Raw genomic sequence first — 15,308 nt, 5'->3', positions numbered from 1 at the left:
TTTGTCTGTTTTTATGCACTTAGTAGTTCACCACAGAGCTGAAAATGTCAAACAAAAAAAAGATTTCACAACAATTTGGATATTTAGTTAAAATTTTGAGTCATTTTTCAAGCAAAAATAGCCAAAAAATTGCCCTTTCTATCTCTGCAGATATGAAACATAGCTATAAAAGAGGTGGAAAGTGGTTTTAAAACTGTTGAAACAAGCAAACAAAAAATAATACACTTAAAGAGTTTAACTGTGTTTTGACCTGTTCTTTTTTAACACTCGTCATTAAATTAACTGTAAATTAATTCTCTATTTTGAGAGTTTTGTAGATATTGTCTGAAATTAGGCAAAACAAAACTCTGGAAAATAACAGTTTCTAAAGTTTTTCACCATTTTATGTTTTAAAATAATTAATTCTAAAGTTTCATCATGTGGACATTACACATCAGAAACTGCATGTTTTGGCCTGTTTTTTCCTCCACTCTGCAAATAATAAATTAATGCTTTATTTCTGTGACTTTACTAGAATCATTATGTCTCAATTTACCATTTACACACTACTACTTACAGATCAGAGTGTTTCTGTAAAGGAACAAAATATTTATTCACAGATATCTGGAACTGAGCAATCTAGTGTTTTACTTTATGATCAAAATGACAAAAGGCAGATAAAAAAAGACAAAAAACCCACAAAATATTACAAAAACAAGACACAAAATTTCTAAAAATTGCAATTAATTACCAAAAAAAGAGACAGAAAACGACAAAAGTGAGAAACGAAATGACAAAAAATGAGACGAACTAAACAAAAGAGACAAAAATTAGACAAAATGGTTAGATAGCGACAAAAAAATGGACAAAGGACAACAAATTGGTAAAAAAATTGTCAAATGCGATAAACAAAATGACAGAAAATAGATTAACAACACAAGCAAGACAAAAAAACAAAACGACAAAAACGACACACAAAACAACGAATAAAGCAAAACACAAAATGACAAAAAATAAGACAAAAAACACAAGCGAGACAAAAGGAAACGCAAAGCAACAAAAAATGAGACAAAACACGAAACTCAACAACAGTCAGACAATAAAAAGACAAAATATCACAAAAATGAGACACAAAATGAGAAAAGCAAGAAACAAAATGACCAAAAATGAGACAAAAGACACAAAATAAATCAGACAAAAAAAAACAACAAAAAGACAAAATATTACAAAAAGGAGACACAAAAGAACAAAGAGTACTTTATTTTACTTTATGATCAAAGCAACTTGTTGTGGTCCTTAAATCATTTTAAATTTATAGTTGTACTAATTTACAATCTGCTGTTAGCGTCTTCTCTGTCATTTTTAAACTTTACAAAGTCGTCCTGTGGGCCCGATCGGACCCTCTGGAGGGCCGGTTTTGGCCCGTGGGCCTCATGTTTGACCCCCTGCTCTAACGTGTCTCCTCTGTGTGTCTCTCGGGTTAAATCGTCCCTCAGCAGACCCTGACGGTCACGCCGGTCCTCACCACGAAGACTCTACCTCTGGTGCTGAAAGCTGCCGCCACGCCCGCCCTGCCCGGCTCCGTCCTGCCGCAACGCCCGCCCACCGTCGCTATGGTAACCACAGCTATCACCAAACCCGACTCGCAGAACGTGCCCATCAACCTGCAGGTGGCCAGCAAGCTGACCAATCAGAGCTCGGAGCCCGTGCGGCTGGTGTCCAAGAACGCCATGGTGGTAAGACGGCCCGCCTCCTCCCCGTCCCTCTGACTTTACTGAACAGTTTGTGTTGTGATGTGTAGAGCCGAGGGGAGCTTCAGAGCGTAGACGAGCGGTTTGTCGGCCCGCAGGGGGGAAGGAAGCGGCAGGATGTTGCTCTGAAAGCAGGCTGTGGTGTGAGTGGTGGCCTCGCAGCAGCCAGACGGGTCGGGTTCATGTCACCGAGCCAAACGATCGTGCAGAACAACAGAGAAGCCGTTACCCAGCGCTCCACACAACGGCTTTAACATTCTCCTCATCCACCCGGCCTCACAGCTGAGTTAATATTTTCTCAGGCAGAAACTCCACAAAGCTCCGAGCTTAAGGGGTAGAGCTGCACGATATTGGAGGAACTGACACTGAGGGGTTTGGGTTTTTGCTGCAATATATTTTGGAAAAAATACAGGATTTTATCAGCAGACGACTTGAAAAACTGTATCTGGATGGAATTAATCCATCTGTGAGATTTAGTAAGGGAGTGCATTTGCATAATAGGATAAAAATGATTCATTTGGAAGCTTTTTTAAGAGCAGAAATAGCTTTTTACTTGGTATTAAATGTAAATTTGGCTGCACTTGTGAGCTTTGTGGTGCTGAAGTTGTACTTTTTGGTTAACATCATTGTTTCTGTCGCTGAAATATTTTCATAAACTGCATGATTATGGCCAAAAGGATAATTCTGAGGTTTTTCTTTAATACTAAGATCATGATTCTTTAATGATTGTAGGGAGAAAATCTATTTCTGATGTCTAAAAGACATCAGAAATACCTTTATACTCTGGATTAAGCTGCTGCACTGGTGAGCTCTGTGGCCAAACTAATTAGTTGCATTTTTTTGTTCATCCTTTCTGTAGCTGAAATATTTTTTGCATGATTATGGCCAAAAGGATAATGATGAGGTTTTTCTTTAATACTAAGGTCACAATTCTTGACTGATTTTTGGGAGAAAATGATTTTATTGCTCTTTTACATAAACAAAATGACGCTTTCACTTCCATGTTGTGCTACATTGCTAATACTAATGCACACATATTTGCAGCAAAATAAGTCTTGAAACAATCTTTACCTGAATTAATGTGCCTCCTGGATGCTAAATATTAACAAAATATACCCACAGCATCCCACTGTGGCTAAACACGGTCTCTGTGAACGCCTAATATGCAGACTACAGTAGAAGCTAGCTGGACAGTTGAGTGAGTGAAATGAGGTGCTTTGCTGTCAGATTTATCTTAAAATCAGCGAAAATTATCTAGAAAGCTGCCTCAGATGCTTTCAGAAATATTTTTCCCTGGAGTGTTTTTGAAATAAAAGAGAAAGTTTGCGGCCCGCTGAAGCTCGAGGGCTGTCATGTGACAATGCTGTGGCCCACTAGTGACCACCCACCATGTGTGCAATTTCCATGCACCTTTATAGCTCTGCATGACGCCGTATACATCTGCTCCGCTTGTCAACGTAATGATGAAACGTTGTAGGTCAATGACGTCCTAAACTGAGGACCCCTGCATTAAATCTGTGTCAATTACATTCTATCAGACTGACTTCTCTTGTAGTTTGTCATGAAAATAGAGAACTATCTGAGGTTTTCTGTTGTATTAGTCACTGCATGATGCGTTTGAGTTCATTTCGCACATTGCAGTGTTTATCCTGACACCATATATCGTGCAGCTCTACTTAATCGGTTATGTTTTAGTGAAATCTTTCCATCTGAAACTGTCCAAGACCCAAAGATCTGCACTTTACCTCCACGTAAGAAAAGCAAAATGTCCAAATTCTCCACCCTGAGTCTTCCAGTCCCTCACACGTTGCCAGATTGACTGCAGCTCTGTTGTTGTGCACAAACGTTTCGTCACAGTCCTGTTGAAAGTGCAGATGTGAGCTGACAGCAGCGGCCAGATGTCGGCACAGATCCACCATCTGCTGTGGTTTTGTCTCAGGTGCAGGCCACCACCACCACCGCCCAGCCAATCAAAGTTCCTCAGTTTGTCCCTCCTCCTAGACTGACGCCTCGACCCACCTTTCAGCCACAGGTGCGTCCCTGTAAGACCCGCCTCCAAACCCTAACCCCCCTCAGACCAGTGTGTGTGGCCCGCCGCTGTCCAGCAGGGGGCAGGAGCGCACCAAAGCAAACACTCATGCCTTGCTCCGTGGCACTAAAACATTGTTTGCTCTGTGCTGCCTCTACTCATCTCTTCTCCTCTCGTTGTGCTTCTTTTTAATTTCCCAACTGACCCGTCAACAGGTTGTTTTTCGAGGTTTCCTGCCTGCGTGCGAGTGTGTGTTTTTCACCTTTTTTCGTGGTGAGAGCTTGTTTTCCTGCAGCTTCTTGGTATTTTGTGTTCCTGGCTGTTGGTGTGTTTTTAACCCTTCACGTGGAGACATGTTGTTTGTGTTGAGTAACGCCACTGGGAGCTCTGGCTGCGCTGGTTCAGGCAGTTTTAGTCACATCAGCTGATATTTTACCCTCTCAGAACAACAGATTCAACCCAAACCCTCCAAAACCGGAATAAATAACACCTCAGGGATCAGAGAGGCAGAGTGGACTGGATTAAAAGTGTGTTAGGCAGCTAAAAAGGGCAAACACAGATGAAGAGGATCGACCAGAAAAGACTTTGAGCCGCTGTAGAGTTAGCAGGATCTGGAGTATTACCAGTAGTTTAGGGTTTTCTTTTTGCTTTTTGGAGGGCTTTGGGGGGTCGATTTGAATTTTTGATATTTAAATATGGTTGCTATTGATACTTTAGCGTGTTAGCATCCAAATTTTTCAGTCTTATGTGCATTAAAATATGGATTATTGATTCTTTGGTGGATTAATATTCAGTTTTTTGCCACTTTTGTGTTTTGCAATTGAGATTATTGATACTTAACTGTCTTAAGGTCAAGATTTTTTTTACACTTTTGCACCTTAAAATTCAAATTATTTATATTTTAATGTGTTAATATTTAGATTTTTGCCACTTTTCTGCATTAGAATTCAAATTATTTATACTTAACTGTGTTAATATCCAGGTTTTTGACACTTTTGTTCTTTAAAATCCTGATTATTTGTACTTTGGTGCAGTAATATCCAGGTTTTAGGCACTTTTGTGCATTAGAATTCAGATTATTTATACTTTACTGTGCTAATATCTACATTTTTGACATTTGTTCCTTAATATCCAGATTATGGGTACTTTGGTACAGTAATGTCCAGGTTTTTGGTACTTTTGTGCTTTAAAATTCAGATTATTTATTCTTTTCTGTGATAATATCCTAATTTTTTGCACTTTAGTGCTTTAAAATTCAGATTATTGATACGTAACTGTGTTAAAATCTAGAATTTTTGTCACTTTCATGCTTTAAATTTCAGATTATGGGTACTTTGAGTAATGTCCAGGTTTTTGGCACTTTTGTGCATTAAAATTCAGATTATTTATACTTTTCCATGTTAATATCTAGATTTTTGACACTTTTGTGCTTTAAAATCCAAATTATAGTTACTTTAGTGGAATAATATCCAGGATTTTGACACTTTTGTACCTAATGTACTCGCCCCCTAGTCCACCTGGAGAATAAAAACATAGTTTAGAGCTGATTAAATATTTTTTCTGTGCATTTGTTTGCATAAAAGCGTTTAGGTGCTGCGATCAAGTCTTACAATAAGAGGGAAAACCATGTAGTTGTACTTTCAAAAGAGTAAAAGGAGAGGACAGAAGTAAACAAATTAATTCACAGACTTTGGTCACGGAGACAGATAAACATTTTGTCTGGAGTATCTGCAGCAGTATCAGCAGTAGTTGTAGTTTTATTGCAATTTCAGCAGTAAGTATAGTTTCATGAGCAGTATCACCAGTAGGTCTAGTATTATTAGTGGTATTAGCAGTAGTTGTAGTTTTATCAGCAGTATTAGCAGTAGTTGTAGATTTATAAGAAGTATCAGCAGTAGGTTTAGTTAATGGCGTAATAGCAGTAGTTTCTAGCTTTATTAGCAGTAATTTACTGCTTTATTAGCATATTAACAGTAGTTTCTAGTTTTATTAGCGTATTAGCAGTAGTTTATAGTTTTTATTAGCAGTGTTAGCATAATTAGCATCGGTCAGCCTGAGGCAGTGGCGTTACCCAGCAGTGTCGAGTCGTTTCGGTGCTGTTTTCTGATTGGCTGTCTGTTGTCACCAGGTCAGGCCAAAGCCGGCCACGCCCACCAACGTCCCCATCGCCCCGGCCCCTCCCCCGCCCATGATGGCGGCCCCCCAGCTGCTCCAGAGGCCCGTCATGCTGGCCACCAAGCTGTCGTCCTCGCTGCCGTCGGCGGCCCCCATCCACCAGGTGCGCATCGTCAACGGCCAGCCCTGCAGCAAGACCGGCTCCACCCCGCTGACGGGCATCGTCATCACCACGCCGGTCTCGGCCACGCCCACCCGCCTCGCCAGCCCCGCCCAGGCACCCAACCCTGCCCCCGTCCCCACCCCGACCCCAGCCCAGCCGATCCAGATCAGCAGCCTGACCACTGAGCCCAAGGTAAGAGTACACCTGAGTACTGCGTCAGTACTGCGTCTAAGCTGTACTACAAAGTCTTTCATTGCTGTGGATCAGATTTTACTGGTATTTACTCAGTTAGTGCACATTCAGCTTCAGTAATTGTTTGTTTTTTAAGTGAATCATTTTCATCACATCTTTGGTTCTGACTGAAGATCTTTAAAAACTGTCATTTTTACTTTAACGTGTTAGCATCCACATTTTTTATACTTTGTGCATTACAATCTGCATTGTTGATGCTTTTCTGTGTCAGTGTCTACATTTTTGCCATTTTGTCCATTAACAGCTAGAATTTGTATACTTTACTGTGTTAATGTCTAGATTTTTGACACTTTTGTACTTTAAAATCAAAATTATAAGTACTTTGGTGGAGTAATATCCAGGATTTTGACACTTTTTTTTGCATTAAAAGCCAGATTTTTTATATTTAACCTTGTTAATATCTAGATTTTTTGACACTTTTGTGCTTTCAAATCCAGATGACGAATACTTTGGTGGAGTGATACTCAGGATTTTGACACTTTTGTGAATAATAAACCATGTAAATATCAGGGTTTTTATAGAAGTGGAAAGGACTGTTTTGTGGAGACACAACAGTCCTATTAATGGTAAATACGGTGGTTTAAATGCATTGAAACTTACATGTATAATCACAGAATTTAAGGCTGGTGAAGATGTTTCAACCTACAAAATGTTACACAAATTAAAAGACACGTTTAGTTTAAGATGTCACTGGACTAAAAGGCTAATTTTTAGGAACAGTTTAGTCCTTTAAAGGATATTATTAACCACGCCTGACGTACGTCAGCGGGGTTACTGCATTCGCTTCGGTATCTGGCTGGGTAAGTATGTATGTGGGTGTGTGCATATGTCTGGTCAGATATCTCTGCAAGTGCTGAAGTCAGGATAATCAAACTTGGCACTGAAGATCAGTCTAAGGTCCCCTGCTCAGTTGTGGAGTTAGAGGTCAGCAGATCAAGTAGGAAGGGAGATACGTAGGATGATCAAAATTGATACAGAGTATCATGCATGGGTGTGGTTCTGCCCTCTACTGAGGGCTCGTCTAGTTTAACCTCTGTTGTTTGGTTTGTGCTTCAGTTCAGAGAGTTCCACTCCCCTGTATTTCAGGAAGTGGATTTTTCCACCTAATGGCTCGTCTGTGATCGATTGTTTTGATTTTCTGCGTACTTAAACCTGCCGTTTTCTCCCTCCTCTTCTTCTCAGCAGACTGTTAAATCAGGAGGAGCAGAGCAGAAGGCCGTCGTCAGCCTCCCTTCCTCCTCCACCCCTCCACTGTCTCCTCCTCCTCCTCCCAGACCCAAGAAAGAGGAGAATCCAGAGGTAGGAACCGCAGACTGACGACTCAGCATCAGCTCCAGCAGTCAGAAAACGTTTATTAGGGCTGCAGAGGACCAAAGACTGAAAGCTTACACTTATTTTGGTCTGTCATTTGATCTAAATGTAGAAACACTGACATCGTCTTTAACATGGTGTCTAAGAAGAAGTTCATTAACTGATCAATAAGAGAGTCCTGGAAAGGCTGTTGATGTCGAGCTTTTCTCCTTAGTGTTTACTGCTTACTATTTTAATACGAGGAAACTATGAGAAGCTTGTAAGATGCAAAGCTTTACTAAAAATTAAAACTAATGTATATCTTTGGAAGATATTCATGTGTTAATATCAAGGTTTTTGACACTTTATTGTGCATTAATATCCAAGTTAATACATCTGTTACTACTCAGGTTTTTGGTGCTTTACTCTGTTAATATCTGGGTCATTGATACGTTTGTGTGTTAATATTCAGATTTTTTTAAACTTTTGTGCACTAAGTTCCATGTCAGTGGCACTTTTATGTGTTAATAATCAGGTTATTGACACTTCTGTTTGTTAAAATCCAATTTATGGACGCCTGCATATGCTAATACTCAGGTTGTTGTTACTTTTGTGCATGAATATGGAGGCTGTTTCCACTTAGATGGTTTTTTTGCACTTTTGTCTGTTAATATCTGGGTCATTGATACGTTTGGGCGTTACAGTTCAGATTTTTCAAAACTTTTGTGCACTTAGCTCCATGTCATTGGCACTTTTATGTGTTATTATGCAGGTTACTGAAACTTTTGTGCATTACTAACCAGGTTATTGACACTTTTTTGTGCATTAATATTCAGGTTTTTGCCATATTTGTCTGTTAATATCTTGGTCAATGATACATTTGTGCATTAATATTCAGATTTTTGAGACTTTTGCACACTAAGTTCCATGTCAGTGGCACTTTTGTGGGTTCATATTCAGGTTCTTGTCACTTTTGTCTGTTAGTATCTGGGTTTTTAAAATATATGTGCGTTATTATTCAGATTTTTTTAACCTTTTGTGCACTAAGTTCCATGTCAGTGGTACTTTTGTGGGTTCATATCCAGGTTTTTGGCACTTTTGTCTGTTAGTATCTGGGTTTTTAGAATATATGTGCGTTATTATTCAGATTTTTTAACCTTTTGTGCACTAAGTTCCATGTCAGTGGTACTTTTGTGGGTTCATATCCAGGTTTTTGGCACTTTTGTCTGTTAGTATCTGGGTTGTTGATGCATTTGTGCATCAATATTCAGATCATTGACACTTTGGGCCATTAAAATCCAAGTTATGAACACTTGTGTATGCTAATACTCAAGTTTTTGTTACTTTTGGCCTTTACTGTGCAGGTTTTTGGTACTTTTGTCTGTTAATATGTGGATTATTGACACATTTGAGCATGAATGTGCAGGTTTTTGCCACTTTAATGCATTAATATCCAGGTTTTTGGCATTTTAGTCTGTTAGTATCTGGGTCATTGATATGTTTGGGTGGTTATATTAAGATTATTTGAACTTTTGCACACCAACTTCTATGTTATTGGCACTTTTGTGTGGTAATATCTGAGTTATTGATGCATTAATATTCAGATCATTCAACTTTTATGCACCAACTTACATGTTATTGGCACTTTTGTACATTAGTATCCACATATTTGACTCCTTTGTGCTTCAATATGAAGATTATTGTTACTTTTGTGTATTAATATTCAGCTTTTTTGTGTGAATTTCGAGGTTATTGGCACTTTGTACATGAATGTCTTTGCACATTTCTGTTTGCACTTTATGAACTAAAGGCTGTGCTGGTCTCTCTTCCAGAAACTGGCCTTCATGGTGTCTTTGGGTCTGGTAACACACGACCACTTGGAAGGTGAGTTGTAGTTTTAACAGCAGCAGGATCCTGAAGCTGCTGCTGCACATCTGTAGTCAACCTCTGGTGTTTTCATCCGCAGAAATTCAGAGCAAAAGACAGGAGAGGAAGAGGAGAACGACGGCCAACCCGGTGTACAGCGGAGCTGTGTTCGAACCCGAGGTACGTTCAAGATTCTAGCAACACAATGACGTTTTATTCAGAGTTATCTGATGAGCAGTCCTGATAAAACTCAGTCGAGACGTAATATTCTGTCTTGTGTTCGTGCAAACTGATTTTAGTTGTGGTTGTCAACTTTGAAACTCAGTTTTTGCAGCTTGTGGCTTTAATTTTGCTCAATTCCTGCAGATTTATGCCCACAAAACCACCTCGTCTACATGTTTTGTCTCAGATTAGTCTGTCTTAGCATAGAAATACTTACTGAAAAATCTGTTTTCACTACAGTTCCACATTTCAGTGGCATAATATTTTCTACAAACAGATGTCAGAAAGTCAGATCCTCATTAATTCTTCCACCCACTGAAACTTTTAGGTTGTTCCGTACCACCACGCTGCATCCATTAACAGCAGTTTAAAGTTGATTTGTGAGCCGCAATAAACCACAAAAGCTAATTAGGATGAACAGCTTGCGTTAGAAACATTTCTTTTTATCAAAGCCAAATTGATCGATTGGCTCCGACTGCTTCCGTCTCTCCTGCTGAAGGAAAGGTTTGTGTTAATTTAGCAAAACTCTCAAATGGATTCACTTGAAGGCAGAAAAAATATCGACTAGTTGGGTCATGTGTTTCTCCAAAAAGCTGTGTGAGCGCTTTAATGACAGCTGATTGTTTTCAGTTGAGAGTTGATTTATGTGGAGAATATTTTGCACTTTACAATATTTAAAGCCTGGAGGTCGTCTTGATTAAACTCAAACAGGATTTTGTGGTTAAAATGAGTCGTCGCTGCTTCAGTGCATCTAGAAAATGGTCCAACATTGCCATGGTTGTCCCAACAGTTCACCAACCACATCATATTCAGTGGACGTTTGTTGCTTCGGTCACATTTTTATTCCTTGTGGGACCATTTTTCAAGTCCTGCACCTCTGTGGAAGCAGCACAGCCATGACTAGACGTAGAGACAACAAAAAAAGTTTTATGTACGATTATACACAGTAAAAAATGGAATTCCACATGTTATTAGTATTTGTTTACATTTTTACAACCTAATCTACACACAACTTTCTACTGTTCATCATCTATATAAAGATGTTTCTCCATGCTGAATGTATCTTCAACAACCTGCTCCTCTGTTCCCTGTTTCTGAGCAATGCTGACTTTATTTTATTCATCCAGTAGCTTTGAATTTCCTCTCATGATCATTTTGTATGTAAATTCATTTACTTTGTATAATTTTGGACAGATTTATGTCATTTTGGACAAATTTGTCAACCTTGTGGATAAATTTTGAGTCATTTTGATATATTTTTTTGCTGATTTCCGATAACGTTATGGAATTTATGGAAAATTAATACATTTAGGACAGGTGAAGGGTTTAGTTCAGGCAACTGGACTTATTCTTGTGATCTTGAAGACGTTTCGCCTCTCATCTTCAGTTCAAAAACTAGTTTGGAGAGTCCCAGGTATTTAACCATTAGAGGTGTAGATGGAGCTAAGGCTGATGGTATCTACTGAAAGACTAAAGAAATCTTTCAACAACAGGTGTTGAATCCCAATCAGGTATTAATATGCTAATATAGGGGGCCTGATGAGTCGTTGATTTAACGGCCCAATGAGTCGCCTCCTACCTCATCATCATGTGAGTCGTTAGGCTCACATGATCCGCTGTAGAAAGATGTGTCTCCATCCTGAATGTATCTCCAACAACTTGCTCCTCTGTTCACTGTTTTAGGGACATGCTGCATTTATTTATTGATCCAGTGCTTTGATTTTCCTCCCAGTCTCTCTGTGGAAACACTGCCTGCAGTTCAACATAAAAACTCGTGGAATTTTTGTCTCATAACTGTTGGTCACAGTTGAGTTGGTAGAGGCTTCACATTTGCACTGAGATACACCGAATTTTTAGTTTTTTACAGAATCTGATCAGAGCAAACAGTGTATTTTTGATAATTTTTTGAAAAGTGAGATATTTAGAAGAATTTTAACGATTTCAAACTTCAATTCTGTTGATGTAACTGAAACAGAAGTCACATGATACTTTCATGGACTGTCAGAAAGTTGTACAGTTGTAAAGTTTCTTTCTGTCTTTACAGTTTTCTGCTGACAGATTGTGGCATTTTGTGGATTTCTTTTGAAAGAAAACACGTATTTCAAACCCATTAGCTGGTTTTGGGCTTTAGAGCACCAGTCTCCAACCTTTTCTGCACCACAAACAAGACGATTTTTCTACAAACCGGTCATCATGCAAGTAACAAATAGTAATCTTTGTTTAAATTTAAAAATATGTCCTAAACGAATAAAATTATTGCTGAATATATATTTAGTTTTTCTTCTGTTTTATCATCAAATCTCTCTGTCTTTTCAAAGAAGCCCTCCAAAGACGTTTGCTTTTTATTAATTTTGGCAGATGGTAGATTGACGACTTCATTTATTGTCAGGAAACAAGCACAAACGGAAGTGACAGGAAGACGATCCAATCATTTTTCAAAATAAAACACCCTGCAGACTCCGCTGGAAACAAATTTAACATGTTCATTTCAAATACAGTGAAGTAGTCAGCTTTATTTTTTGCAGTTATTACACAATACTGCACTTGGGGGAGCGCTGCAGCTGCAGCCAGGTGGACGCCGCAGCGGTACTCTCGCCTCAGAGAGCGGGTCCGGCTGAATCAACTGGAGCAGTTGGGGGTGGGGAAGGCTCGCGCCGGCGCTCTTCTCCTGGGGAGCACGGCTGTGGTGGCCAGAGACGGCTGGGGACCATGTCCACTGCTCCGTAAGGCTGCTCCGTCGGCTCCGTCTTTCAGGGTGTTTCACTACATGGAGACCAAGGAGAGAAATGATCCAGTGCTCCACAGCAGGCAGCGCTGGCCTGTATGGCAGAGGAGACAAGGCGCGGAGACTGTTCACGTTGGTCAGTCCCTTAGCCAATCAGGATGCAGAACACAATGCACTGTTAAAAAAAAGCGTAAAAAACTGCACTAAAAAAATCCGTGAAACAGCGAAGTCGTTAAAGGTGAACCGCGTTACAGCGAGGGTTCACTGTAATTACAGAAAGAAAGAACGCATTTAGTCACACCTTTCTCAGCTTCCTAATTTCTGGCACACCAGTAACTCTGATGAACAGTGAACCCCAGTAGGTGGCGGTAATGAACCTAAAGTCTGTTTTTCAGCTGGGAGGAAGTTACAGGGGGTATGAATCAGCGCGCAAGAAACTTTGATGAACAGCGAAGAAAGACGAGATCATATTGAAACTGTTAACTTCTTTAAACCGACAATTCAGAAAAGTTTGTTACCTTGCTGACATGTTTCGACAGCTCCTGCGGTCTTCCTCAGAGCGTCATCTGATGTTTGGTGACGTGTCCTTTTTATCATGTGGTCAGTTTGACAGATCTGTCAGAATCTGTCAAACTGACCACGCCTCCCGCCGTCCATGTCAGCAAGGTAACAAACTTTTCTGAACTGTCGGTTTAAAGAAGTTAACAGTTTCATATAGTATATATCGACAAAAGGAACTTAATACAACTGAGGTCATATTGAGCTTTTTGGGCAGAAAGTTTTCTTTTAAAAATCTTCCCGATGGCAGCTTGGATAAAAGCGTGGTTGTGTGTAAATTGTCCAGCAAAGAGTTTTCTGATCACCTCAATGTAAAACATGTTGCTGTTAGCACCAGAGCTAATGTTAGCTAACGTTGGCTAACGGTGTAGCCATCCCATAATAGACAACTTTAGAAGACACTGACAGTGTTTGAGTTTACAAAAAGTCGTAAAATGTTGAATGTAATTGCTATAATTGCACTTTGAGTTTGCAGTAATCTGTGAGTGTAGCAGGCAGATGAAAAAAGCAGATAAAAATAAATGAAACAAACATTTTTGTAGTTTAAGTTCACGTGTATGTGTATTCATTGATTTAGTTGTCAAACAAAATTAATTTGATAAAATGCGATTAACCACGATTATTTAATTACAAAACATCTAATTAGATAATTTTTTTAAAATTGCGTCCCACCACTAATTTTGATTCTTCCTGTGTGGCCTGATGGTTGGAGACCGCTGCTTTAGAGTTACACTCTCTGAGAAGCTGCAGGGAAAGTGTTACAGATGAATATGTGTGTTGTGTTTAAATTCAACTAACCTGGTGTTTCTCTGCTTTTTTTTTTCTTTCAGAGGAAAAAGAGTGCAGTGAGTTACCTGAACAGCCCTCTGCACCAGGGGACCAGGAAGAGAGGTCCGTATGAAACACTGCCCAAAGACGGTAGAACCAGAGCAGACACCGGTAGACTCAGACAGAGACCAGTGTTTGGTTTTAGCGAGGCTCAGAGCAGTCGACAGCCGTAGATCTGGTAGAATAGAGACTAATCTGCTCAGCACTAATAACACGCTGTGAAGCTTCCCTTCTTCTCCTGCTTTCTGTTTCCTGTCGCTTCAGTCGGGTTTAAAGCCGGATTTACGCTTGTTTGTCAGAGAACTGCTCACATCAACCACCTCGTAGTAAGAAATATTTCAGCTCGGGCTGCTCCCGTTTCATAAAAGTGAAGACAACAGTCGGTGTGTTAAAGAAGGCTCAGTGTAATCCCTCATTCTCTGATATTATGTCCTTCAGTAAAGCTTCTTATCGGCGAGCCACAAAGTGAATGAAAGGATGTAAACATGAACGCAGGACACGGCTGATTAATTCATCATAAACTGGAGTTAGAAAGCAAACACAGAGAGAGTTTAACTGCAGAATTAGAGTACAGGACAGATGAAATATGTAACAGTTAAATCAGTTTTAATTTCTTCAAGAGAGAAAGAAAACCCTCCACATTGAGGCAGTTTTATTTTACAGATGCAGGTTCAGAATTTAAATAAAATGAAGAATATTCTGACATGGAAACATAAATACTAACCAAGAGGATCAATATTATAAATTTAAGTTAGAGAAAGTTGATTAGTTTCCAAAAATACAACAAAATAGTAAAAAGCATGCTCTGAGCTGCCACATAAAGTTAATTGTGATGCATTTTTATTTATCTGAAGGATGTTTTGGGACATCTTTGTCAAATGCAACATTCTGTGATGCAGTTTTCCTTCTTTACTGTTTGTAATGACTTGTTTTGGATCATGAATTTTACCTGAAGTTTAAGCGCCTGTAAAAGTCCTTTGATTGACACTTTGAACAAAGACGTCAAACTCATTTTGGTTCAGGGACACATTCAGCCCAATTTGATCTCAAGCATGCTGGACCAATAAAATGTATATGATCAGAATGACAAAGACAAAAAACAATAAAAACAAAACAAAATGTTACAAAAATGAGACACAAAATGACAAATGCAAGCTACAAAGTGAGACAAATGACAAAAGTCAGACAAAAAAAGAACAAAAAGAAGACCAAATGTTACTAAAACGAGACACAAGATAACAAAAGCAAAAAGCTAAATGACAAAAATGAGATAAATTAAATGAAACAACACAAAAAGATAAAATATTACACAAAAAAATACAAAGTGACAAAAAATGGACAAATGCCAAAAGCTAGAAAAGAAATTACATGACACAAATGAGACAAAAAATGACAAAAGCGAGAAACAAGACGACTCATAGACAAAAAACAGAAGCAAGACAAAAGGAAACACAAAACAACAAAAGCATGAGATAAATGACAGAAGTCAGACAAAAAATGACAAAAATAACACAAAATATTACAAAAATG

At 39.1% G+C, this 15,308-nt stretch overlaps 1 protein-coding gene across 8 annotated transcripts in view; it reads left to right on the top strand.

Annotated features, from left to right (window-relative positions):
• The window catches only part of phf21ab (PHD finger protein 21Ab), a 59,212-nt gene that overhangs the window by 27,163 nt on the left and 16,741 nt on the right, over positions 1 to 15,308 (top strand). For 3 of the 8 annotated variants that reach the window (XM_051951642.1, XM_051951644.1, XM_051951647.1), the window contains exons 8-14: positions 1,476 to 1,715; positions 3,670 to 3,762; positions 5,888 to 6,229; positions 7,472 to 7,588; positions 9,412 to 9,463; positions 9,546 to 9,625; positions 13,781 to 13,841. In XM_051951642.1, coding sequence (XP_051807602.1) covers positions 1,476 to 1,715; positions 3,670 to 3,762; positions 5,888 to 6,229; positions 7,472 to 7,588; positions 9,412 to 9,463; positions 9,546 to 9,625; positions 13,781 to 13,841 — 985 coding nt within the window. The remainder of the gene's footprint in view (positions 1 to 1,475; positions 1,716 to 3,669; positions 3,763 to 5,887; positions 6,230 to 7,471; positions 7,589 to 9,411; positions 9,464 to 9,545; positions 9,626 to 13,780; positions 13,842 to 15,308) is intronic. The other 5 variants (XM_051951645.1, XM_051951649.1, XM_051951643.1 and 2 more) reach the window with 4 other exon arrangements.

The sequence above is a fragment of the Acanthochromis polyacanthus genome, chromosome 8 (genome assembly GCF_021347895.1).
Source record: "Acanthochromis polyacanthus isolate Apoly-LR-REF ecotype Palm Island chromosome 8, KAUST_Apoly_ChrSc, whole genome shotgun sequence".
NCBI classification, from domain to species: domain Eukaryota; kingdom Metazoa; phylum Chordata; class Actinopteri; family Pomacentridae; genus Acanthochromis; species Acanthochromis polyacanthus.
This window is presented reverse-complemented; position numbering and strand designations above follow the sequence as displayed.